This window comes from Symphodus melops (assembly GCF_947650265.1).
Source record: "Symphodus melops genome assembly, chromosome: 4".
Lineage (NCBI taxonomy): Eukaryota > Metazoa > Chordata > Actinopteri > Labriformes > Labridae > Symphodus > Symphodus melops.
Genome location: NC_136694.1, coordinates 16357614 through 16384518, shown reverse-complemented (window position 1 = coordinate 16384518; position 26905 = coordinate 16357614). Strand labels below are relative to the sequence as shown.

Genomic DNA, 26905 nt, shown 5'->3' with positions numbered 1-26905 from the left:
TCAGCTTACACACTCTGCTTTTGTCTCTGCTCATTCCTTATTCTCTGGTGCTTTTGTTACTTCCTGTTGTTCTGGATTTTATCCGTTTATCCATCTTGGTTTAGTTCAATCTTTCGATATGTTATTGCTATTTTTAGGCGAGTGAAAGAACTTTTGTCCTTCACTCACCTTGGTGCTAAGCCGCTGCTGTGTAGTCAGTCTCGAGGCTTGTTGGTTGTTATGCTAGCTACACACTTTGATCTGCAATGCCTTCCTCTGTGGCTGTTTTCCCCCGCATTGGATACAGGAAGCTTTTTAACTGGTTGCTAGGACAACCAAGGAGGATATCCCCCAGCAGGAGTCATGGATGCCTTTGGCTGGATTTCAGCTCGTCTCATTGCAGCGCTCCTGCTGCCCTGCTGCTGGCTGGGAGGAGGAGCCAATTCTGCAGAGGAGCTACTCCCGGCCCAGTATGGGTCCTGCCGCCTTGCTGCCCCACTATGAGACAGAGCTCCTCCAGCGTCAGAGCCAGTGCTCCTCTCTCCCTCTGCTGGCCGCTGCACAGCTCTGACTCACTCTGCTCCAGTAGTAAAAGGAGCACAGGCAGCAAGATGTCATCCTCTACGTCCTCCTCCTCCAACAGCAGCGATGGACAAGGGAAGCCTAAACCTAAATCCCCGTTTCGCAAGAGGGGGAGCCTGCAGAGCACCACCAGCCCTGGTGAGTGTGGGGGAGAGAGGGTCCCATTGTAAGAATGAGTGAACTCTGTTCTGTCAGTTTGTGAGCAGAAAATAGCACAGCTGTTTGTGCAGAGGCATTTAAGAATCGATGCTGCTCTCCAGGAGCATAAAGGGCAGGAACTGAGTTTTTGAGTTTTCAGTTGAATTTCTTTCATGCTTTCACTGAGGTTGTATTTTAAGAATCCTTCTTTTCTTCTGCTTTGTGCTGTAATATTAGACACAACAATGACTTGTTTTAAACAGATCTAGGGCAGCCATTCTTTTTTTACATTCTGATATTGGTTACAAAGGGTTTGGAATAAGACATTTAGTAAACCTGAAAAAATACCATGCGTCGTTTTACAGTTTTATAATGTAAAGGCTGATCATTTTGTTACTGAGCTGATTGGGGGAAAAAAAACAGGTTATTTTTATGACATAGGTCAAGACGTCGATTTAGTTTGGTAATTACTATCAATCAATCATGAAAGTAGTTATTTGATTTGATAGTTGAATCGTCAAATATGAAGATGTTTAAGTTAGTCAGCACAAGGTTTTTGCTGACAAACAGCAGATTAGAACACCAACTGGACTCTTCAGTTGTCGCGTTGGTTATCTTTTCGTGCGTGCTGGGCCCCTTTAACTTCTCCTCCCATTGTAGCAGCGGTTGATCATGGATCTACCGGCCTTCCCCTTATCTCAAACGCTTGGGTTGGATGTTGTAGTGAGATTGTGCTATCTTGTTTCTTCAGCCAGCCCAAAAAAAAAAAAAAAAATCCTAATTCTGATTGGAGAGAATTATTAGTCACAATATAATCTTATCTCTTCTATTAATACAAAACATCCGACTTTTAAATGAGATCAACTGACTTCATGCCATAAATCTAGTTTCACAATGCCTTTTTTAATAGTTTGGGTTAAGCTGGTTAACTTGACTCGTATGTAAATGAACATAGTCACATTTTGATACTGGAAGTATTACAGTCGTGTAAATTCTCGAGATGAGCGCAGGGACTTTATTAACTTTAGAGGCTACATGATCTGTACTCAATCAATTTGGGTTTGAAAGTTCTTGCTCCTCTGTGGTGAGCATTTAGAAAGTTTGACCGCCTATCTAGATCAATAAATTAATCGGAAGTGTTCATATTCCTTTAAAGCTGCTTCCTCAGCGTGCCATAGAAATCAATCAGTCAGTGAAATATCACGGCCAGCCTCAGCCGGGTGTTTGGAGAAATACAGCTGCAGACCTCAAGCAGTAACTCATGTCGACACACACTGTGCTATATTTGCTGAGGAAGCCCATCTTTGCTGCAGTGATAAATAAGTTAGAGGTCTCTCCATCCATGCAGTCATTTAAATCCTCTCAATTAGTCGCTTGGCTGCGCCCTGTGCGCTCCCAGGCCTTCATAAGAGCCACATGCACCCCCGTCATAGAGCGTCCATCTGACAAAGCTGAAGGAAGAAAAAACAATGTAGAGTAGCTGCAGCTTGAGCAGCTGGTGTTTTGTCTCCGTCATAGTATTTTCTCTTCTACTTTGAACGACAGCGCTATAATATCTCAACTTCTATGCCTTTCCTTCCAAGTCTTTATAGGTTTTGTCGATTGGTTTTGTGTGGGTTTTTTTTAGCTCATTGAAAGCTGTTCTCTAATGTAAGTGTTGCTGTTGATTTGCCTGGTGGTCACATTGATTTCTCGGGCAGTTTTCTCATCTGCACAAATCTGTCTCTGCCTGCAGGCTGCTCACTCCCACTGGACTGTCATTGCATCACATGAAGCAGAATATGTTATGTCCTAGATTTGCAGTCCGAGCTTTATGACGTGATATACAGAGGCTATCAAAGAATGTGCCAGAGAGGTGGAGGGGATTCCTCTCTCAAGCATACCCTAATGCTCCACCTTCTGTTGTGATCTGATGTTTACTGACTCACTGGCCTTTCACAAAGATGGCCTCTTGTACCTTTTTATCTGCAGGCTGATTTGCTCTCTTGCTTGATCTTCCTACAATTTTAGAAATCCCCTCAGTACTGTTATCCTTGACTTATTTGTTTTGCACACTTGCACTGTGTTTTTTTGCTTGCTCTTTAGGTTCTAGATAGAGACATTAAAGAAGCTCCCTGGCATGAAGAATTGGATATTATTATTATATGAATTCAAGCATATTTGAGGTATGATGCAGAACATTAGAAATTTGGGGGGGGAATGTAAATGACCCTCGAACCCTAACCCTAATAAGATAAATGTTAGTATGTCTGGAATATGGATATGAACCAGAGCAGACCATAATGCCTTCCTCTTAATGTTATCAGAATGGGCTAAAAGCATGGCAGTCAAACAGGTCATATGAGTGAGAAAGAATGGCCTGTTTACATCATTTTTCTTTTCATTCATGGCGATAAATCCAAACAGTTTTGACGTGTATGGATGGTTATACTGTGTTGCTGGATACACAGTTGTGATTGGTTGGATCTGAATCAGGTAAAATGCAAATCTGCCGGTCCACAAGTTCTAAAGCAAATAATAAATCAGCTGAGCTTCCATATTTGTCTGGTTGCCAGTTCAAAGGTTGACTTTATTTTAAACAGTAGGAACCCATTTCATGTGGTGAGGAGGTTCAAACAAATACTGCACGAAGAGTCATGTAACAGGTTGATATCAGTGAGCTCATCTTTAATCCTGTTAATCATCATATTGCTCAATGCTACAGTTGGATGTTGCTTAACTCCCTCTAACACTCAGTCCCCCCCCCAATGGTTCATTATTAATCAGGTATACAGTTCTTGTCATGGCAAGTCTCTGTGTTCTTCTCTCATGAACTCCTGTGTGTTCTGTGTCTCATGATCTGCCACATCATGTGGACTCTGTTCTGTTACCACAGTGGGGTGTGTGTGTGTGTGTGTGTGGGGGGGGGGGGTTTGTTACACCCCTTTTTAATAGCTAGTACATCTACACCCTGTTACCCTGTGGACTCTAACCTGCACGACCCTCCCACCTCACTACAACCCCACCCCGTGTTGCTCAGGTAGGCACGCACCTGATAAGCAAACGCTGAGAGTCCTTGTCTTAGCATAAACTCAGTTGAGGCTGTTCACACAAACTGTAAATCTTACTCCTGCTGTACCGACATTTTTTAAATTTCTAAACTCCTGAGAGACAAATCCGATCTGGCTTTCCCTGCACAAACTGAGGTTATTATTCATTGATTTTAACTTTGAGACATGTAGCAGAGATATATCCAGTGAAGACACGATTGGGACAAAGAGCAACTAAAAGGTACGATGAACATGTTAAAGAAAGGAAAATAGTTAGCTTTGAACCTAGACGGCAGTGTTAAGTATTCATTTTGAGACTTCATTCAAGGGTGACATGGATTGGTTTAGTCTGCATGTTATGGGCTCATAGTCTGAATCTTACCACTAGAGGGAGTCTCTTGCACCAAGTGTTCAGTCCAGTCAGACCATCAGTTTAAAACAAGTGGCTGGTTGTCAGTGTCTCCGGTCTGTTGCTGGTCTGCAGGCCGACATGACTGAAGAGCAGTTTGCTCTGTGGAACATTCCAGGGCTTTCTTCTGCTATGAATAGCTCAGTTGCTTCCCATGCAACAGTGGAAGTGTGTGAGTCCTGGAAAAGGGATTTTGGAGGGCCAGTAAACAAGGCCTCGAAAGCCAAAACACCAACAGGTGGGCTAGTTGTTGCTGGGGGCGAGTAGATCCACAATATCTGTCTTTTTTTATAAAAAGACACACACACACACACACACACGCGCGCGCCTTTGGACATGCCATATCTCACAGGGGTGATTTGCACAGAGCTTACACGTGTGTTATGATAGCTTGTGTTACATCGCTGTGGTACAGTTAAGCATGCTGCCTCGGTCAGTCTCTGCTCTCGGCTCCTAATGAATGATCTCTTTTTGTTTGGTCCATCTCAGTGAGGCTTCTGCTCTTTTATTGTCCTGTGACATCATTGAGTGAGTGGATCTCTTGCCAACTTAACCCCTTGATGCCTGAATTTGTTTCCAAGTATTACATTTTTTTTTTATTTAAACGTTTCTGCTTTCAAGTAGATGCTAAATTAAGTTGAGAAAGTTTATTTGAAAGTAGCACATAAAATAGATATTACATAAAAATAGCACATCGCACATCAGACAGATGTTGTTCTGTCTCCGATTGGTCCTATGACAAACTAATGCTTGCAAAAGGTTCCTAGGTATGTATTGAAAGTGCATCAACCGGCAGTGGAGGAATGCGGACGCCATTTTGGGTGCATTTGGAGCGGAAGCGGTTTGACGCAAATTCGCAACAAGGAATTAATGATCTCCTCGCTCATATTCTCCCCTCACACTTTCACCTACACTTTAGAAAGATGTAACACAAGAAGAGAAGACATTGTCTTCTCCTTGAGCACTTGCGCTGAGGGAGCAGATGTGCGCTCCTAAATTTGTTTTGGCGCTTTGATAAGCCATCTAGGAATTTGGCAAAGTCGTTTTTCTTTTTTGTTGGATGTCGGCTGTTTTCAGGAAGCTGCTTCCTGCCATCGCTCTGATCTCTTTGCAAAACCATGGGTAAATGCACGATAACAACATACATGCCAGCAGGGGAACTTGTTGGTTGTAAGTTGTACATTTTCTGTGCCCACTTAAAAAGAAATTCTAGAATCAATTTACAAGGGACAGAATTTTAGTCGCTGGAAGTTTTTTTTAGTTTGAATAAAAGTCTCTCATCATGTCCAGCGAGGGGGAGAAAAGTTGGTACGATAAGAGAATTATATGCTATGTGCGACGACAGCGTTCAAAATGACAAAAACGATACGACGTGAGATAAATGAACACGTGCATATAACTCTCTGTTTTTCCCCCTGCTGTTAGTTGTGTTTGCGGCTCGTCTAACTTGATTGGACGTCCAAACCGGCCCCGATTAATCTGAGAGTCGCTGCTAGTTAGCTGCTAGCTAACATCTGACCGCTTCAAAATGATGTGAAAGCATGTCATTAAACCCAGGCCTCAATCCACGGAGTTAAATGAACGCACGTGAACACGAGAGAGTAACGCAGGTTTCTGTGAAGTAAAAGATCGAACGTGTTGCGATAAATTCAGACTTTGGCAGTTTACAGATGCAGTGTCTCTACCAGCACAGGGTGTAGCAGCCATAATCATATCATGGTCATTTGCACTGGCCGTGCTTTGACATTATTTTTACCTGCAGGGATTTTGAAGAAGAAGTTGAGTGGGTTTGAATATTTCCTGTTGACCTTTGACGTCATCATCGTTATAGAGGACATATAGGAGGACATTTGTCTAAACAGTTTGTTCATCCTGAGTAAATGTGAAACTTTTGGTTTAAAAGTTTCATTTAGGCCCATAGAGTGATTTCACTTTAAAACGTTATAGCATGTGAAACATCCAGTGATCACAGATTTATTGAAACAAGATTATAAAAATCCAAATTGGTCTGAAGCCAAAGTTCAAAGAAACAGATTGTCTTGTCGGACATGTCTCTGTGAAACAGCACTGTCTGCAGCTCTGACACACCTTTGGTCTCAGGAATGGGGTTTCAGCCTCTTGATGTCCGAGCAGCGCTAAGCACAGGGCGCTACATGTTGACAGTGTCAAGTGACTCAGTGCTGCTCTTTGCTATATTCAGATATGGTGAGAGCTGCACTGACAGAGGTGGCTAAAGGGACAGTGACATGAGCGTCCTCTGGATAATCACTGAGAACCGCAGCGTGTCACTGTGGGTGTTGAATTTGCTCTGGGTTTGTGCACACGAGTATATTATGGAAGTATATCCGTATATATGGACGTGTTTGTGTGTGTTGGACAGAAAGGAAGGCTTGATTGAGACGCACAACATCAGCATGAGTTCAGATTTCTTCCTGAGTTTATTGTTTGAACGTTCGCTCTGTTTAATTCACGGAGGGACCTTTCTTGCGTGGGTCGGATGTTCGGTCTGCTTGGCAACAATAATGCTGAAGCTGTTGTTAGTCCTCGGAGATCGGGTGTGGAGAATGTGCAGGCACACTCCCACGTGCTCTTGATTAGTGTCTCGGGAAATGGACACAGCAGAAAAGGTCGAGCAAGTGTTGAAAATGTCGACCCACCTCAGACTGCGTCTCAGGAAAAATACATTTCTTTAATAACACCATCAGCTTTGTTTCAGCTAACTTATCAGCTCGCTTTCATTTGATTGTAAATGAGCAATTACATAGCACATGCGATTAAAGCTGTATGACAGGCTGCGTTTTCACTTGAGAGACTTGCTTCAGGCAATATAACACAGGACAACTCCCTACATGTACAAGAGCTCTCTTCATGGGCTTCTTAATAACTGTAGGAATGTGAGATGAGATTAATTTTGGAGTTTAAAAACGGTAACACCAATTATATGGGGGAAAGCTGCAGTCTTGATCAAAAATCAGTGTCACATGCAAGTGATTGCAAGAGAATCTTCCATTGAATTAACCCACAAAGAAAGGTTTTTTTATTATTATTATTTTGCTGAAGTAGCTGCAGAAGTTCAAACGAATAGGAAGTTTATACTTTCTGTTTCAAGGTGAATCTACTTCTGATCCCTCAAATGCCTTTGTCACATGGAATCATTTAAATTTTTATGAAAACAACAATACTTTGTATGTGCAAATGTACTCCTCCTAATGTCTCTGTCAGGGTGTGACTGGTAAGGCCAATCTGCAGGAACTTGTTTATTTGAACTACAGTGTGTCTTCATCCAAATGTTTCTGTTTTGTCAAGCATCTGCAAACAGGCAGGGCTGGAAAGAAAAAAAAAAACACTGAGAGAATCGTCTGTGCAGCTTCAGATTATGCTCGTGGCAAGGTTAAACCTCTGCTGAAACGTAGCATGCTGCCCACTCAGTCCACAGCAGACAGGAAATGGAAACATCACTGACCACCGCGGGCTGCTCGAGCAATGACAGTGACAGCCTTGTGTGTGCCGGGCACCATTTACAAAAAACAACTGTGGGTTGGTACTCTGTGGTTTAGTGTCTGATATTTCTAGCATGGGGTTAGGTTTCTTTCCTCAAAGAAAAAATCATCAGAATTTGAGCCTGTCTCTGTTCTCTTATAAACATCTAGAAATATGACATAATAGTAGAGCTGGGGTTGCAAACTTAGGGTTGTACATTTTCAAAGATGGAAACTTTCCATAGTTGGGTAACATGTATTTTAGCATAATCATGATTTAAACAACCAGATTGAACCTGAATATCTATGCTACTCCTCAGTCACATGCTTACTGCAGGGCTGTTGAGGCCACGCCCCCTTCATGCACTGTGCACTCCTCCATCACATGCATTTAATCTGTTGACATTTTTTGTATATACGTTTACTCAGGACAGGAATATTTCCAGAATTTGCCAGCTTAACGTCCCATGGAAAGTTTATTGGAAATGTTATGGGAATGTACCGGAAACTTTCCTCCCTAAAGTACAGCACAATTCTGAAGTTCACCTTATTCCTCACAGGAACCTTTTTCAATTATCTAACCTTGCAAAACAAGTTGCATATTTGGGATACAGCTCAGCCACGTCATGCCCTCAGATCACCTTCTTAGGTTCAGGAGAGTAAAAGGCGTCTTCCTGTCGAGCTGGGTTAGCACGCAGTATTTAATTTGGATACAAACTCTCTCTTCTATGAGTCAGGTAAATACAGCAACATTGCCGTCTTGCTTTTCTCTGAGTCAGTTGTTTGTGATGGTCTGACTTTGGGTCATTTGTATGGGATGGTTTAGCACAAAACACGCAGTACAAAGTCATGCTCAGTATACATTTATATTTGTTGACTGTCATCTGTAAAAAAAACTCCCGCAGGATAGTTTGAGAAATCTCTCTAAAATGAAACCTGAAGAGAGACTGAGCAGGTTTCTTGTACATCACAGGCCTTCCTCCCGTGCAGCAGTCATGTGAGAGAGGAAGGAAACCGCCTCGCCTGTGATCATGTGATCCTTCAGTATTTACATCACTTTCTTGCACGTATACACATCTGTATAGCTTATTCCCAAACCGGTGAGATGAAGCTCCACAACAGACACGTCACTTTTTACTGAGATGGAGAGACAACACTGAAGGATTTGTAAAAAAAACCCCAAAAAAACCCAACAAGCCAAAGAAATAAACCAATCATAACAGATTAAAGACACAGGATACTTGAATACTTCCCTATTCGATGATTTATTTGTCTTGGTAGCTTTAAATATATTCCAAACAACATTGTTGTCTCATTGCTTCATTGCAGATAATCATCAAACGGTGATTAAGATTTAAGATTATTGTACAAGGATAGCATGCACACAGTGAGCCGTATGTCAGCAACAAGGCTGATTGCAGAAGTTGTCGTGATTCTGATTGCGTCAGAGAAAATGAGCAATATGACTCGGTGTGACATCGTCCCCGCAGTCTGAGCTGTAGATGGGGAGCCCGATTCAATCAGCCGTATCTTGATTTGAAGTTGCTTTTGCTCACATGCTAAACTAAGCTAGGTATTGTTAAGGAACAGTGTGCAGCACGCAGGGGTCTACAGGGGTACGTTCACGGTCACGCTCATTAGTACACAGAAATAAACAAAAGGAAACAGTACGACAAAAAAAGTTGAGCTTGGAAGATATGTTTTTTTTTAATAAACAAATGGTTTTATTTTTGTGATGATATTTGGGTTTAATACATAGTAACATCAAACCCTGCAGCTTTTATATTCAACATTATCTGAACATTTCAACAAACTTTCAGTCTGCTTCAGTCGTATTACCACTCTGCCACAACTCATACAAAGTTCCATGTTTGGCTTCTTTCATTTTTCCCCCCTTCATGCTAGTTGTGTCTTGAAGCCCCTTTTTCATCCTCTGCACCATTTTCTTTTTTATTTCTCTCTTTGGAGCATGAGCGAGGTCAGTGGACAGGATGAAGTTAGACAACGTGTCCACTTCCTTCTTCCAACTGAGGATTGTGCAATAGTCTCAGCGAAGGTTGAATCAGAACTGCGTCCATGGCAGGCTAAGATTGTTTATAACAGCTGGCTCAAAGTAGAGTTTAACATAGTTTATAACTTTACATCCCCTTATCCAGGAGAGACGTATTTACCCATAATACATCAGCCAGAACACAAACCACAGATTCATTACCCATATGGCAGTGGTTTGTTGTTGGAGGAGTAAAGGGGAAGGCTCTCTCTTACATTTTACATTGTGGTGCATCAGTTATTTTTCTACATGGCTGCTGACCAATGAAACATGCATTAGTTGTAATTCCGACAAGAATGACACCAAGCTCTTTTTTTTCACTCTCTTAAAGAGCATCTTTGCATCAATGTGTCATCAATTGTCATTCAAATGTAAAGATAGCTCTTAACTTGGAGTATTTGTCACATCATTTCAAGGTTTACAGTCATGAGATCACTGAAGCAGGGCCCCAAGGAACGAGAGGAGGGAGCTAGAGAAGAAGTGGGAGTGGCCAGAGTGTCAGGCCCTCCTCTGTGTTACATAGCACAAAAGAACCTGAAGTGGTTCACTCCGGTCCCTCCCCCTTTTTTTGCCACGTGGTATGCTCCATCCCAGTATTTAAATCCGGGAGCTTTGAGGCTGTGTTGTTCATGGGCTGGAAACCGGTGTAATCAGGAAGCTGAGAGAGAGAGAGAGAGAGAGAGAGAGAGAGAGAGAGAGACACAGAGAGACAGAGAGAGAGAGAGAGAGAGAGAGAGAGAGAGAGTCAGAGGAGGGAAGAAAAGGGGAAAAAAACTGCCTCAATAGCAAACTGGAGGCTGCGACATTTACAACAGGAGAAGAAGAGAAAAGGGGGGATTTTCTGTGTGAACCTGGTGTTAGAGATCAGCAGAGACGTTATCCTCTGTCTCTCTTCTGTCTTTCCGCTGTCATTTGCTCTCTTCCCCTGTGCCGGCGGGGGAGGGTACATCGACCGTCCCAGGCCTAGTTACATGTCCCAGCATCCCGCAAGAGCTCGGGCAAGGCCACTGCGACTGTAACGGAGACTGTGAGAACAGGACAAGACAGGGACGCAGAGGTACTGTAACATATGTGCTGAGTTATGACGATCAGTAGCACAGACAGTAGAGCCTGCTCCTGTGGATCCTGTGCTACTGGAAGTTTGAACAGTTATGTGAGAGACATGGCTCATAGTGTCACTACAAAAATGTACCGGCTCATAGTGACAGAGGAGATGCTAGTAAACACAGCTGTGTGTGTGTTAAAATGAACAGTGTGCAGAAGACATATGGAGGAGAGGCAGGAATGAAAGTAGGATGCACACGCAGCTGGTGTGGAGCCAGGAGAGTCATATTTAGATCCTTGACGTGTTCAGTAGTTTGTGACAGAGTCGGCAGTGGGTGAACATCTGGGGCATGAAGTCCCTGCTGCTGTGTGCTACTTCCTGCATGATGCAGTGAAAATAACCCCAGTGGATTAATCATAGAGATTCTTGCGAGTGCGCTGAGGAGAACAGAACCTTTTTTTATGGTGCGCATAAAACCGAGCAGATAAGCAACAGAGTTTGAGGTCGAGTAAAAATGTGCAGCTGGTGCTGGGAGAAAATAATCCTGTTCTGGATATTTTGTGGTGCCGCCTTGCTCACTTTAAGGCTGCTTTAGAGTAAAGATGAATGTAATGTTATACTGTTTCTGAGCAAAGGACTGATAACTACCTGGTTGGTTATAGTCAATTCAGCAGGATTGAGTTCGGTATGAAGGTTGTTGTTCTTTTACAGAGATAAAGACCCAACTCTTTTACAAAGACAGCTTTAAAGCCGGTGGTTATTTTAGTCTGGAAATCTCATCTCAAATGTTGATTCTCTTGTTGAGTACACTTAGTGTGCGTGTGCGTGTGTGTGTGCGTGTGTTTTTTTTTTTTTAACATGAAGATCTGAAGTGGAGGGTTATTCTCATCTGCGGTTGCTAAGGAACATCTGAAGCATATGTCCTCTCTCTCTCTCTTTCTCTCTCTCTCTCTCTCTCTCTCTCTCTCTCACACAGACGAGCGTGAAATCTGTACCAACAAAAAAAACAAAAAAAGTTTTTTAAAGCTTGAGCGACAATCGCACTACTAGACCAAAAAGTCAACTTAATACATCCGAGTTGGATGAATCCTACACAAAAGACAGAGACATCCAACATTTCTCACATGTATAGATGACATCATGCTGTGTGAAGTCCTTGGCTGTAGACCAGCTTCGAAAAATATGAATTTAAAATGATCTGATGTTAGATTAAAAACTCTCATTGGCTGCAATCTGGACTTTCCAGTGCAAACCTCCATTACGGGTTAGTGAGGAGTACAAACACATTCACACTAAGGCCCGAGAAGTATTTCAGTCCTCGGACATGTTGACATGCTGCAAAAATCATATTGCGATGACATAATCATTCCTTGATCAAGCTTTGACTGGCAGGACACACCCGTGCACACACATCCGTAAACAGCAGAGGAGCAATATGATAAAGAGGAACATGCTTTGTTTGCTCAGCACAGTCGCCAGCTACAGTCGCCTTCATCTCCTGTTAAAAAAAACCCCAAACAGTTTGGCTCCTCATCACAAAAACACGGCGTCGTTTATAATGTGAGAATATAACATGAGGAGACTGGAAATAATAGTAGATTTTTGTCAGGATTTAAATGGCGTCAGTGTGTGTTAAAGTATGAACCTGCTCCCTTACTGTAGACTGAGCTCTGCGTGAGTCCATGTTTGAGGAATGTCGAAACAAGTTGAAATCGATGCGGACCCAGTGGGCAAGGGTCCTTCGTCGTCTACTGGAAGCCAGCTGCCATAAATGTGTGTTGAAAACAGTTTAACTCTCGAACAATTACACTGAGAGTCTATATTTCATTAGTTTGTTTTTCAGCTTGAAGCGCTTAAGGAGTCACTTCATCAGTACACATCCCCTTGTTACCTCATGTTAGAATTGTTCTAATTCTTATCACAATGTTTTGAGTCTTGGTACTGGCTCATCTTTTAGGTCTCACTGGGAAGTTTCAGTAACAAAATGGGCTTCTGGGATTTGGAGTTAGGAAATAAAAACTGATTTAGATCGTCATGAAAAAGGAATATTTTACAAAGACTTACTGTACAGTGTTTTGTTTCACTCCTTCAGCACTTAAACTGCTCTTCTTCTGTTTTTTCCTTGCACACGGGAGAGTGGATTTAAGACAGACTGTGAAATAGTGTATTGATCGTCATAGGGCAGCAGAGGCAGCTCCACAGATGACTGTGCGGTCGGGTTCAAAAGAACAGGTGGGAAGTGTATGTGGGCGAAGTGCAGACAAAGGTCCCAGAGATGTGAGAGAAAGCCGAGATGAAGAGCTTTTTTAATGCTACTCTCAGGTCAGAGAAATTAACTGACAAAGACGACAGGATGACTGAAGGGCTGAGGCCTTAATTCAAATATGGATCAGACACACACATGCATGATTAACAGTTTGAGAGGCGAGGCCAGAGTTTCTCAGCCTGCCTGCGTTTCGAAAACAGGTGCATGGATCTGATCTGTGATTTGAAGCAAACCAACAAAGACACCTGCAAAAGTGGTTATTTCAAATCCTTCTAGAATAACTACTAAAATACAGAAAATACTTGTGGCTAGTCAAGTTTGAACCTACTAAATGACCAAGAAGTTGCCCAAATAAAGTTTGGTCCGATTCTCTTTTTTTTTGTGTTTTCCTTTATTTTCTTTCCAGTTGTCACCTGAGTTTCCTCCATTACTGTAGTTTTTACTTTAATAGATTTGGGTCTCCCTACAGCACTGATGTCATCCAGATAAATGAGATATGAGGAGTTAAGCATGGAGGATTACATGGACACTTCACAGGGTGACAGTGCTCATGTTATCTTTGAAAGCATCCTAACGTCTGCTCTCGTGACTGTTCATATCATCTGATATATATATATATATCAGTCAGGGTGATTTAACTGAATAATTTTTTCCAAGAGGAGTTTTAAAAGCCCTCTAAACGAGGTTTCATGGAAGTATAGATGAGTCAAAAATAGGTTTAAGTTCATTTACAAAAAGGGTTACAAGTGTGTCCACAAACACTAACAACAACTTAATCCTTTAAAGGAACAATATGTTCCTTATACTGTATCTATGAGCTGTGACTAAATAAATAACTTCATTCATTTATTCATTTATTTGTCATGACTTGGTTTCGATGACCTTCTGCTGAAGCCATTCTGTCAGACTGTACAGAGACGGGCCGACGGGCTTCTTCTTATAACTGCAAGCTGCTGTGTGAACTTGTGGAGCATGCACTGCTCACAGGATGAAGATACTGCAGTGAACAGGCGATCTGTGGCTAAGGAGAGACACGCTATGCTCACTGTTTAAGTCATTGTGCTAATAAATTGACCTTTGAAAACTTTGAAACTAGTATTTTAAGGTCAAATTGTTACATGTTGTTGCTTCTGCTTGATCAAACTAAAACTCTTGGAAGGGCAATGTTAGTTGGTTGAAAAATGTTGTGTCGTCAATCACTCTTCTTTTTACTTTAGCACATGATTGTCAGCAGATGTTTGCAAAGCCTTTTAAACTCGTATGTGCCAACATTCAAAAGTTTTCAAAGTGTCAGTCAAGTATTGGTAGACCGTGGAGTTACCCTCTGTTCACTCCTGACTCCCCAGCCTCGGGGGCAGACGGCAGATGGCACAGACTAATTGTCACAGGCCAGACACCGACAGCAGCAATTATAGAGGAAAAGTGAATGCGTCACTCCAAGAGCTGTATAAAATCATGAGGGGATGAATTACAGTGTGTGTTACAAGTAATTGTGCTCTACTCTCTAAAGTATGATTATCCAGAACTTAAAGTCATGGATGTCTGTGCAGAGCGCCCAGAGCCTGTGAATGTGATGTTCCTCAGTGAGACAAATACATTTTTGGTAAATCTCCTCAAGTGTGCTGGGTTTCATCTAGAGTGGAGCTGCTGTCATCTGTTTCCAGCAGGTCGTGATTGGGGAAGGCCCCTCTGTGTCATACTCAGGTGTGTGTGTGTACACACCTGAGTATGTACACACGTGTCAGTGTGTATTTGTGTGTGTGTGTGTGTGTGTGTGTGTGGGGGGGGGGGGTGATAGAAGTGACACAGGATCTGCTGGTACAGCTGTCGTTCCTTAAGCCCGCTTCTGTCCTCGGACATATTATGAGGATTTCAGGCTCGGCCACAGATAGTCTCCTTGGCCACTGACGCCAGAGCTTCGTAGGTCATCACAGCGGTGTCTTGTGTGTTTATTCTGTTTTGTCTTTGTTTGTAAGGCCTCGTTGGTACAAGAAAAACTGGTGTTGTGTAAATGAAGAAAGGGACAGATTGCTTCATCTTGAGGACGTTTGTGTTCTCTCTGCAGCCTGCTTTTGGCTGTTTCAAGTTGACTGACTTTCTCGTCCATCAAATGAAGCGGTAACAGCGGGTTGTGTGTAAGTCCTTTGAGTCTGAGCTGTAGTGCTGTTGAGCCCAATTTGTGCTAAAATGATAGTCCTCCAAACTCAACTCACCACACGGTGCAATCTTCGGTGAGGCAGATTGAAATCCTTCTATTTATGTTTGTTATTGTGGCACTGAGCTGTGTTTGTTTTTGACATACAGGATGTGTTTATCTGTCTGTCGTCAACAGACTGCGAAATGACAGCAATCGAAGAGAGACCGCCACTGTTGTTGTTGAATTTAGCAGCACCCACCCCGTCCACACACACGTGAATCTGAGACCCCATGTTGATCAGGATGCTTTTAGCTTCATACGATGCTACGATTGTGGACTGTGTTAAATTAAACGTGCGTCAGTGTGTGGAGAAACATAGATTACACAGAAGTAGAAGTAATCTTTACAGAAAACACAACTGATACTTTTTTTATTTATATGTATTCATTTAGCAAAAGGATCAAAGCTATTTGAAATAACACAAAATTCAATAATTGTTTTTTTTAACTTAGTGGCAGTTTACAGATGTGTCGTGTGTGAACATTAGCCAAAACGTTACTGTGAATGTGTTTTATTCAGTCATTGTAATTCACTGCTTAAAGGAACTGTTACATGGACATCTCACAACCTTTTTTTCTTTTTCTGCCTACAGACCTGAGCGGTGCATCTGGACCCAAACCCCTCAAGCCCCAGAGATCCCTGCCAGGGACGCCTGTTTCTATCTCACACTACCCGATCGACCTGCGAATCTCAATGGAAGAGAAGTACAAAGAGATTGTTGAGGTACGACCTTAAAGATCAAATCAGAGTTGTCAACGGTTGACTCAATATGAACCACGCTAGAGCTTTTAGGTACATGGTCTTGAAATATACTCCCCATAGGAGCTGGGTGGAGATTCTGTTGTACTGATTTACTGAGTGATTCCCAAAGAGGTCTGTGCGCCTGCAGCTACAATTGTAAATAATGTTGTAAATGTGTGTGAGCACTTTAGAAACTGTGGCAACTTTAGTTTGAGAGACAATTGTTGGTCAGTGAAGAGTGACTGGAAATGTTAGTGGAAGAGAGCGGAGGATGACATGCACAGGGTCTGACTGTAGCCTGTGCACAGAGGGTGCACACTTTAACCGCTAGGCCTCCAATCCTGAAACTACTTTTCATCATTGATGAAGGCTATTTTCCTATTAGCTATTTGCTATTTCATGTAACATAAATGTGTTTGCAACATTTCCCTGGGCACTAGACGTTCCTGTACTGAAAAGTTGCCCAAAAAGTTGGACCGTTAGACAGCATGCTGGTGTTTACGTGAAAGGTTTTTGATGCACACATTGCCCTCGGCACATCTGTCTTGTGAAACAGATGTGCAATAATATTGTCTATAAATGTTTACGACTTCTGTTCAACCAGGAGCTGTTCACTCGCAGCATGGCAGATAGCGAAATGCGAAGTGCTCCCTATGAGTTCCCAGAGGACAGTCCTATCGAACAGCTGGAGGAGCGACGGCACCGCCTGGAGAGGCAGATCAGCCAGGACATTAAGTGAGGAAACGCAAACACAGCACACAAACAGAGGCCAGCTGGACACACTTTACAACATCTCAAACAGGCCAACAGCTCTGCCCTCACTTTCTACACTCAGTTCTGCTTTTTTTTCCAAGCACACGTGCTTATCAGCTGCCAACACACCACTTTGTGGCCTAACTAATACCAGCAATCAGCTAACTGGGCAAACCAGCAGATAGCACATGTGCTGATGTTCAATCGTCTGTTCAGAAACGTTTATTTATGAGGTGCTTCTGTTTTGGTGGTAGCAGAATCCCTTTAAGCTTTATCAATCATGATGTACCACTACCCAACTGAAAATGTGACGTTTTCTGTCAATGTCCTTGACCATTAATACCTAATCTGCTTACTGTGTGAATGTACAGAAGCCTGTGAGAGAGGCTGCTTGATCAAATGTGTTGTTCAGTGTGCCTGTGTGGTGTGGTTTGTGTGCTTAACTTCTCACTTCCTCTGATGCCCTCCCGCCGCCTTGCCCACACTCTCCTGCTCCGCTGCTGCGCTCTACAAGGCTTGAGCCTGAGATATTGCTCCGCGCCAAACAGGACTTCATGAAAATCGACAGTGCTGCAGACCTAGAGTGAGTTAGCTCTGCTTCACCATGCACGTATGATTCGTAAAGTGACTTCCACATAATAGTAGAGTCCGACCGATTAATCGGCCAGCCGATAACACAGGCCGATATTACGACATCACGTAACTATCAGTAATGTTAATTTGATCTCTGATGGGTGCAGAAATCTTGTAATTATAAATCCCTTTGTGTTTAATAACTGCATTTAAAGGGATCAATGCAATAAACTTGTGTGTATCACTATATCAATCGAACTCTTAACGTTCAAAGATAAAGGTAACAAAGATATCGGTATCAGCCCAAGAATTCTCGAATCGGTCGGACCCTACCAAATAGTTTCTTTTTCTACATGGCCTGCTTTTACTCTTTGAAATTTGCTATGCACATATCTGAAGTTCAAAACAGTGTTCCATTTTATAAACATGGATCAGTTTCTACGGGACATAAGGACTCTTTGTACTTTAGCTTATTCTGATAGAATACATCTTCTCCCTGCTGGCGACAAATAGGCACTGTTTTGTTTTCAGTAGGAAAGTCTTTAATTAGCTCATCATGAAATCTATCTTTTGACTGAGTAATGATTTCCCATTGTCTTGGTGATGAAACTTCTGTTTCTGCTCAATGTGAGCTCTGATGGTGAACCATTTCAACCTGTGAAACATGAATAGACAGTAGCAGTTGTTCTATTCTCTCGACATAAAAACACTTCTCTAGTAGAGTGTTGTGTGCTCATTAAAGTGAAAGTATTATTTGAATACAGTAGACTGTAATGACTTGTAATGCTGCAGTTACAGATCTTTAAAAGCAAGAACATCTGAATTCTCCTCGTCTCCTCTACCTCCCTAACTCCTAACCATTCCATGTCAATTCAGTGACCGCGTATATTTGAATCTCCATGTCCTCCCTCTTAACCCTTTTGAAGGCTTTTAAAGGAGAAGAGCGTGGACATTGTTGATGATGGCTTTAGGGAGAGAGCAATGCCGATGGAGAAAGAGTACCAGCGGGTCTCAATCTCTGGAGAGGAGAAGTGTGGGGTGAGCGTCTCTTTTCACAGGATTTTAAACTTTCCTTCCAAAAAGCTTCATTCACTTAAAACCTTTTTTTTTTTTCTTAACTCTGACTTGTATGTGCCTCAGGTGCCCTTCACTGACCTGGTAGATGCTGCAAAGTGTGTGGTGAAGGCGTTATTCATCCGTGAGAAATACATTAACCGATCTATGCAAAGCTTTTGTAAGACCACAGCTCACGCCCTGCAGGAGCTCGGGATGAAGCCTCTGGATCTGAGAGTGTATGAGGATATACCTGAGACCCCTGTAGACGCTGGTAAGAGAAGCACTCGGCAAACACAGAGTCTTTTAGGGATGCTTAGAATGAGCTGTAATAACGTGAATTTAAGAATGGACCGGAATCACATGGAAGAACGACATGTTCTTTTTCACAGAGTATGCAATAAAGCTTCATCATTTAAAAGCACTTAATAAAATTGTCAGACCTTTTTGTTTTGTTCCGTTCCCTTGAGCCATCGTAGCGTAGGCTCTGAGGCCAAGCTGCGAGACGTGACTCTCGATCTTCTTGTCTGACCAGATACTTGTTTCTTATTTCACCAGTCATTTCAGTTGCAATGAAACGCAGTAACATAATGTTCCTGTTTTCGTAGATGCCCCCGTCCATCCACCTGTTTCACAGACACACCCCTACGACAACCAGGACCCCAAGAACATGCCTCCAGACACAGGATATGGATGCAAGATGGTGGACGGAGTAGTACATGTCTACACCAAGAAAACCAACATGGATAAGTGTGTGTCTGTACAGCAGGAAGTCGAGAAACTAAAAAAGACTTCTGTCGTTGAGCTTTTTTCGCTTCGTCTTTTTCAGGAGCTCCGAACTGGACCTGCCCTACCCTGACCTGCAGGAGTACATCACTGACATGAATGTGATGATGGCCCTCATTATCAACGGGCCCGTGTGAGTGTTTACAAACATCCCTCAAATGTCATTGTTTAGAAGGTTAGTGTTTATTTAACACTTAAATGTCTCTTTTACAGGAAGTCCTTCTGCTACCGCCGTCTGCAGTACCTGAGCTCTAAATTCCAGATGCACATCCTCCTGAATGAGATGAAGGAGTTGGCCGCTCAGAAGAAAGTTCCACACAGAGACTTCTACAACATACGAAAGGCAGGAGGCAAAATGTGAAATGTCATGTTTATATTCAAATTGGAAAGTTGCTCTTGTTCTTACCTGAAAGTGAGCGTGAGGCTGGGGTTCATGACTCCCTCTTCCATATCCTCTTGCGACGCCCTAACTCCAGGTGGACACGCACATCCACGCATCATCCTGCATGAATCAGAAGCACCTGCTGCGGTTCATCAAGAAAGCCATGAAGAAATACCCCGAGGAGATCGTCCACATTGAGCGCGGCCGCGGTCAGACCCTGAAGGACGTGTTTGAGAGCATGAACCTGACGGCCTTCGATCTGAGCGTAGACACTCTGGATATGCATGCGGTGAGGATTATGATATACAAAGTTATGATATGCATTAAACCTTCAGTAGAAGTTAAAACAAGATTTGTGGGGTTTTTTTCCCACGATCAGGACCGCAACACATTCCATCGGTTTGACAAGTTCAACGCCAAGTACAACCCCATCGGAGAATCCATCCTCAGAGAGATCTTCATCAAGACTGACAACCACATCGAAGGGAAATACTTTGCACACATAGTCAAGGTGTGGAATCTGTCGCACGGCTCAACCTAAAAGCGTCTCTTTCTAAATCAAGCTGACACATCAATGTTTCTGGTGATTATTTCCAGGAGGTGATGTATGACCTGGAGGAGAGTAAATACCAGAACTCTGAGCTGCGTCTCTCCATCTACGGGCGCTCCAGAGATGAGTGGGATAAACTGGCTCAGTGGGCCGTTAAGCACCGAGTGTACTCAGACAACGTGCGCTGGCTCATCCAGTTGCCCCGCTTGTTGTAAGTTCTCCACCTGAAGTAGAGATTTATAAACAGCTAAAAACCTGTCTTCTTAACCACTGGCATTAAAGACGACCCTGTGTCTACATGGAAAGCTACTGTAGGAATCTTTTTTTTATGTTTTATTATTAAATAATCTTGGTGGTTACAACAAATCTATTTCCCATCTCTCCAGTGATGTGTATCACACAAAGAAGCAGCTGGCTAATTTCCAGGAGATGTTGGAGAATATCTTCATGCCTCTGTTCGAAGTCACAATCAGCCCCCGCAGTCATCCCGAGCTGCACCTCTTCCTGCAGCATGTAAGACTCGCTTCACAACTAATATTAAAGAGCCTCATGGTTCACACATGCTGACGCTGGCTTTTTGTTTGGTGTGTGTGCTTGTTTGTAGGTGGTGGGCTTCGACAGTGTGGACGATGAATCCAAACCTGAGCATCACATTTTCAACCTCGACAGTCCGCTGCCTGCTAACTGGACAGAAGGAGAGAACCCTCCCTACTCGTACTACCTCTACTACACCTACGCCAACATGGCTGTGCTTAACCACCTGCGACGGTATGGGACGGCTTGATACGGCTCCATTCGTTTCAACGTACAATCGAATGTCTTACATTTTTTACGTCTGGTTTTGAATGTTAATCCTGTGTCTGAGTCAGGCGGCGAGGATTCCATACGTTTGTGCTGCGACCTCACTGTGGGGAGGCGGGGCCGATCCACCACCTAGTGTCAGGCTTCATGTTATCAGAGAACATCTCCCACGGGCTGCTGCTCAGGAAGGTAAGGACACAGCACACTGGACTGTCTCCAGAACAATGCTGGGAACATTTTTGTTTCAACACAATTTATCACAACACATTCAATATATGAAACATAATAAAATCATCATTCTATCACACATGTCACTATTAAACTTTAAAATTAGGGAGGACAGGCTCCCTGCCTTCGACTCACGTCATCCCAAATCTTTTTCTCTCCACATCCCTTGTCCCTCTAAAGCTGTTCTTTTAAGAAGACCAGTTTTTGAGAATGCATGTCGTTTAGCTTGTTTATGATAGCCAACTTCTTTTCGCTGTTATTTAGTTAGTCCTTCATACACAAAAAACCTCTGACGAATCTTTGTATTCAGCGTCATAGACATGTCAGCAAAGTGCGGCAAGACTTGTATGGCTGAGTGTTTCTTGAGTATAGGTGCTGGGCTTCACCACAATGCACGCAAAGATGTCCTGACCCTGTAACTTTAGCCATTTGACCCACTGAGCAACAGTGAGAACGCGTCAGGAAACCCTCAGTCTGTTGCTAAGTGTTAGCTTGTCTCTTAAAGACACCTCGTCTTCCACAGCCTGACAATCCAAATAACTGGAAAAAGCATCCACATGGTTCACTACTTTCTGATGTGAATTCACCTCAAGCTGTTGCCAGCTTACCTATCTACCATGGTTAAAAATGTTTTATAAAAAAATACTGTTTTCTATGTGACAGGTGATTTTAACTTGCCGTTCTGTAACGTGTGTTTTAGCAAAGCAAGGCTGAGACAGCGATGTACATGCTTCTATTCTCACTGGTCAGTCTCTGTCTTTTGTCTCTTATGCTCGGTTGTTATTTCATGTCCACCAGGCCCCGGTGCTGCAGTATCTCTACTATTTGGCTCAAATCGGCATTGCCATGTCACCGCTGAGTAACAACAGCCTGTTTCTCAGTTACCATCGCAACCCGCTGCCAGAGTACCTGTCCAGAGGCCTCATTGTCTCTCTGTCCACTGATGATCCTCTTCAGTTCCACTTCACAAAGGTCTGTATGGATCATTGCCTCCAACACATTGGAAGTAATGAGACCAAGTTTACATTTTTCTTTGTGTAAGTGTGTGATTGTTTTTTTTATGTTCCAGGAGCCTCTAATGGAAGAGTACAGCATTGCTACTCAAGTGTGGAAGTTAAGCTCCTGTGACATGTGTGAGCTGGCCAGAAACAGTGTCCTCATGAGTGGCTTTTCCCACAGGGTAAACGTTTTGTTCTCTCTATATTTACCCAGGTGACATGTTGATGTGTAGCACTCATGTTACAGTTTTCATTATTCTCGTTTGTGTCCTGTACACTTGTTAGTTGTAGTCTTTTATTTTGAATCTAAAAATGTTTCTCCTCTGAGTTTCCCGTTCATGCGTCGTCTCTTCCTTTCAGGCTAAAAGTTACTGGTTGGGCCCCAGTTATTCCAGGGAGGGCCCTGAGAGCAACGATATCCGCAGAACCAACGTCCCAGATATCCGTGTGGCGTACCGCAGCGAGACGCTCTCCGAGGAGCTGCAGCTCATCACTCAGGCTGTGCGCACTGAGGAGCTGGACACCATAGACGAGGAAGACTCTCTGTCCATGGGACCACTCCCAGTACGACCCTGAGGTCACAGACACCCCAGACTCCTCCTGTGAATCCCTCAGCTCACCCAGCATGAAACTGAAGCGAAGCACCCGAGTGTCTGTCATGATCGTATATTCAGTATAAACACCTTAACATACTCTACAACTATACTGGACACTGACAGCTAAATAAGCCAAGGATACAAGTCCAACACAGCGCTTCATCTTCTACCGTCTTCAGCTTTTTGTCTTTGAATCACTTTTGTTGCAGAAAAGAACATGAGCCTCTTTGATCATTGCTGAATTTGTAAATCAATATTCAAGCTTTACCTCTTTCTGTGTTTCTCCGTTACATGTTCAGTCTCAGTCGGGATAATGAAGGACAACAGAGGAGGCCTGAACCGTTTTTTTTTGTGTGACTCTGAACGACTGGATCCACATTCTAATCTTGACTTCTTGGTCCACTCTCCATCCTGGGTGCTATCAGAGGTCCCCTGTCATTTATTCTGTTTAATTTCACCAGGATTTAAGGAGCATGTTGGTTCTCTGTAGTATCTGTGCACGACATGAACCCTGACAACAGGCACATTGGCACTTTTAAATTACACGTAATGCATCAAACAGTCACCTGTATTATTATATTATAACTTAGATTGAAGGACCAGAGATGAAGTACGATGGAAGGATCTGTTCTGTGATTTAAGCTCCTGCTGTGCAGCTTAAATCAGAGTTGTATACATCAGCAGAGTCAAATGAATCCTACATGAAGAGAGGATGTTTTTCAGTCCGAATCTGCTGTGTGACAAGGTTTACACGCAGAATTGTTCTTCCGTTATTTATTAAGTTACAAAGAAAAACTAAAGCGACAAACTCCAAAGGAGAAAAGCAGGATAAGTGAAAAACATTCCATTGAAAATCATACAATGGTATTTACTTTTGTAGAAGACGGATAGTGGAAAATTGCATTCTAGATTTTATACACAGCACCAATATATGTGGATAAATGTACCTTTGTCCGACGGTCACTGTGACCTCACTGTGGCCATGAAAACCTGGACCCTCTCCCCGTGATTCGACCTTTTCCTCCCCTTCTTGAAAATGTTTCCCCCTCTGCATGCATTGAACTGTACTTACTAGTATGCACCAAGCCAAGACTTCACAGTGCCTTTTCCTTTTCATCTTTGGGTGCTGCTTACCCAGATTCTGTCTTTACGGGAGGAATGTTGCTTTGTTTCTCTTTCTAAACATGCAAGTGCATTTTTGTTTGCATGTGTGCATGAATAACATGAATACTGGATGGCAGAGAGGATGATTGTTTACTGTTTACAGTGAGTCTTTACTGATTCAGGGCTGCAGACAGGCTTTCAAGTCAGAAATCTGTGAGAGCAAACAGATTCACACAAACCATGCTGGGACGTGGTTGCATGGTTCTTGTAGCAAAGATTATTTTTGAATCTCCCCAAATCAGATGAAAGCTGGGATCATGTTTTGTATTGTACACTCATGTTATCACACCCTGCCAATTCACACGCTCCAACCTCCCATCCAGCTCTGAGCATTGGAGCCTGGTTGCTACTGTCTGGTAATGTTCAGTGCCAAGACTCAGGAGATGTCAGCCTTTCTGAATGACCAAGTCTTCTGTATTATTACAGTCTACATGTTTGTTTTAGAGGATTAGGATAATGGATAAGTACCTTTGTGCGCTCTGCAGGAACACAGTAGCTTCTAAGTGTTCAGGTGATGCACTGGAGTTGTGTGCTGAACGTAGTGAAATGTGGGCAGGATTTCACGTGTATAGTTTATTTTTTTAAAGGCGATACAGAAATAAGAAGTTTTATATGGACACAATTTAATAATGTTAAAGTTTAACATGCTTTTTGTTGATTAGCTTTATGTCATGAAAGTAGAGTTTTTCTGTACTGTTGAATGCTTTCAGCCTTTTTCATTTGCTAATGAGACGCCATCATTTTGTTTTAAGTCTATTATTATTCTTCCTCACCTGCTTACTGACTCTGGGTCATTTTAGGTCCATTACATCGAATCACTGCTTGCACCCATCGCAAATAAGAAGTCGGCACCTGTACTCATCCACTCATGTTTATGCTGATATTAAATACAAAAAAACCAAAAAAACAGTCCTTAATTATAAAATCACATACAAAGAGATATATTCTATTAGAAAAAAATCTATTTCATGGCTTTGAATAATTTACAAGATTGATTGTTGATTGTTGTGTGAGTTAGAATGTGCACCGGCCTGAACCTTTTCCATCCATTTAGCTGTACAGCCTGTTACCGCGGCACTGTCCACTTCATGGTTTAATTTACAGTCAGCACAGATCAGTGCATTTATTACACAATGCACCCTACCTCACAAATACTCCTCTGATCTGTTTCATGCACGGCTCTGTACGCTCCAAAGCCATAACTAACAGTTATTTTCACTTTTATTAAAGTATTTTATTTTCCGTCTAAAATCAATTAGATTTATTGCACTTAAGAAAGGATTCACACGATAGAACAGCCGAGCCTTTTGAAAGTAGAAACAGTAACACATTGACTATTTGGATGACATCCCAAATCAATAGTCAGTGTTTGATCAGCCATTTAGATTTAGACCATATTCACTGATTTTTAGTTCAGACTGTTTATTTCTTCTCTCCAGTGCATTCATAACAGCTATTCTAATGCTTACAATCACAATGTGTTTGTGTCCAACTGACATTTAAACATTTTCCTCATGTTTGTTATTACCCTGATTTTATTTGAATGTTTGCCTAATTTGATGTTCATTGGTTCATAACCATAGAATCGCCTGAAATGGCTTGCCAGTGTTAAACACATTCAGACTCTAAATCTGATAATGCTCACCTGTACCGTCTGAATAATGAAATAAAGCATGATAACTCACTGAAACTGTCTGTGAGTCTCATCAATTTTATTTACAGATTTCAAATTAACATCTGATTACTTTTTGTGACAGATCATTACACATTGGTAAATGTTTTAGTGGGCAGAGCACCATTAGCTTCTAATGCTGGATAAAACCACCTGAATGGTCTTTTATATAATTACAACGTACTGCTTGGATCACAACTTTACTTTTAAACATTTCACACATGTATTGTGAATGTGATCATGTGTCATGCAAAAGCTGTAAACCTTTTTTCATAATTTATAATATTTACTTCTTTTTTTTTTATACAGTAAAACATTATCAACTTGTTTGGTCCATAAAGATCATCTTCATTATTTAAATGGCAGCCTGCAGAGATAGAACACAACACAGTCAGACATCGACTTTTACCAGTGTACAGTAGTAAATAAAGCTTAACTGTGATCTTTCACTTACAGCCAAGGCGGACCTGACGGCTTGTAACTGGAAGAAGACCCGCCCTCCCTCTTCAGGACACACCTGCTTCAGTTCCTCTCTGCTCATTCCCAGCAGCATGGAGCCACTAAGCACGCCCAGACAGCGCACAGTGCTGCAAGAATACAAGGCGCAATTATCTGCTGTTGATCACTATATGGAGTTTAGGTTTAGGATACTTAACCAAACTCTATCAAGTTACAGGTTTAACAAGACACCACTGACGTTTGTTTCTTTATCCAACTTCAACGTTTTTGTTATAGCACACTAACATATTACAAATGTGTCACTTTTAAAGGTGGCATCACATTTAAGCCTTTAAATTCTTCGTATCACTTGAGGCAGCCAAAAGAAACATTGCTAGAAAATAAATATTTACTCTCACACTGTTTGTGTGAACTGACAACTGATCAAATATTTGTAAATCATTTCTATTTGTATGCTCAGTCACATGTATAGGTAACTACAGGCTGATGGAAGTCTATCACTGATCTTCACATGTAACCATAATGGACTTACTTCATGTGCTATCCTTTAAAGAGTGGAGGGAATGTATCCACACAACCTTTAATACCCGTGTGAACTTACATCTTACTGAAGCCTTTGTCTTCCAGCCAGGCTTTCACCTCTGCAGACTTTGACTTCCTTGTCAGGACAGGAGGACCTCCAGTTTGCTGAGAAAACTGAACAATCATAAAGGGTTTTATAAGATGTAAGGTTGGAAAATGTAGATATCACACTATGATGCAATCAGCCTAACACACAACGTGGCAGGTTTCATTTAGAGTGCAGCTTAAAGACAACCTCCAGATATAATAAGTAAGTCACATGTTTCATTTTGTAATCAATCAATCAGTTTTGTTCTGCGGTGGAGTTTTTCTGTGGCTCTGGTTTACCTTGGTGAATTTCAGCCAAGAGGTCATAATCACTAAGAGGTTACACATTATAAAAGAGAAGCACTT

The 26905-nt window shown here is 42.3% G+C and overlaps 2 protein-coding genes across 5 annotated transcripts in view; one reads left to right on the top strand and one right to left on the bottom strand.

Moving 5' to 3' along the window:
- ampd2a (adenosine monophosphate deaminase 2a) lies at positions 1-25489 on the top strand. 3 transcript variants are annotated; one of them, XM_079340795.1, is made up of 18 exons: positions 2-699; positions 15767-15897; positions 16520-16650; positions 17183-17251; positions 18168-18279; positions 18382-18568; positions 18903-19044; positions 19124-19213; positions 19294-19423; positions 19557-19751; positions 19842-19973; positions 20060-20223; positions 20399-20525; positions 20617-20780; positions 20882-21002; positions 21840-22013; positions 22111-22221; positions 22400-25489. In XM_079340795.1, the coding sequence occupies exons 1-18, from the start codon at positions 246-248 to the stop codon at positions 22613-22615; spliced, it is 2850 nt and encodes a 949-aa protein (XP_079196921.1). In that variant the 5' UTR covers positions 2-245; the 3' UTR covers positions 22616-25489. The 3 variants fall into 3 exon arrangements, with proteins under 3 accessions (XP_079196922.1, XP_079196921.1, XP_079196923.1); XM_079340797.1 differs by lacking the exon at positions 2-699 and adding an exon at positions 10717-10723; XM_079340796.1 differs by lacking the exon at positions 17183-17251 and having other exon boundaries at positions 1-699.
- A 3-nt stretch (positions 25490-25492) lies between these two features.
- The window catches only part of eps8l3a (EPS8 signaling adaptor L3a), a 64411-nt gene continuing 62998 nt past the window's right edge, over positions 25493-26905 (bottom strand). For both annotated transcript variants that reach the window (XM_079340799.1, XM_079340798.1), the window contains 3 exons: positions 26532-26626; positions 25926-26058; positions 25493-25838 (listed from right to left, as the gene is read on the bottom strand). In XM_079340799.1, coding sequence (XP_079196925.1) covers positions 25827-25838; positions 25926-26058; positions 26532-26626 — 240 coding nt within the window. In that variant the 3' untranslated portion in view covers positions 25493-25826. The remainder of the gene's footprint in view (positions 25839-25925; positions 26059-26531; positions 26627-26905) is intronic.

Coding starts and splice junctions, on each gene's coding strand:
- ampd2a (XM_079340795.1), top strand. CDS start 246: ATGCCTTCCTCTGTGGCTGTTTTCCCCCGCATTGGATACAGGAAGCTT. Junction 20,781..20,881: donor GTGCTTAACCACCTGCGACG/GTATGGGACGGC, acceptor TGTCTGAGTCAG/GCGGCGAGGATTCCATACGT. Junction 22,222..22,399: donor TGAGTGGCTTTTCCCACAGG/GTAAACGTTTTG, acceptor TCTTCCTTTCAG/GCTAAAAGTTACTGGTTGGG.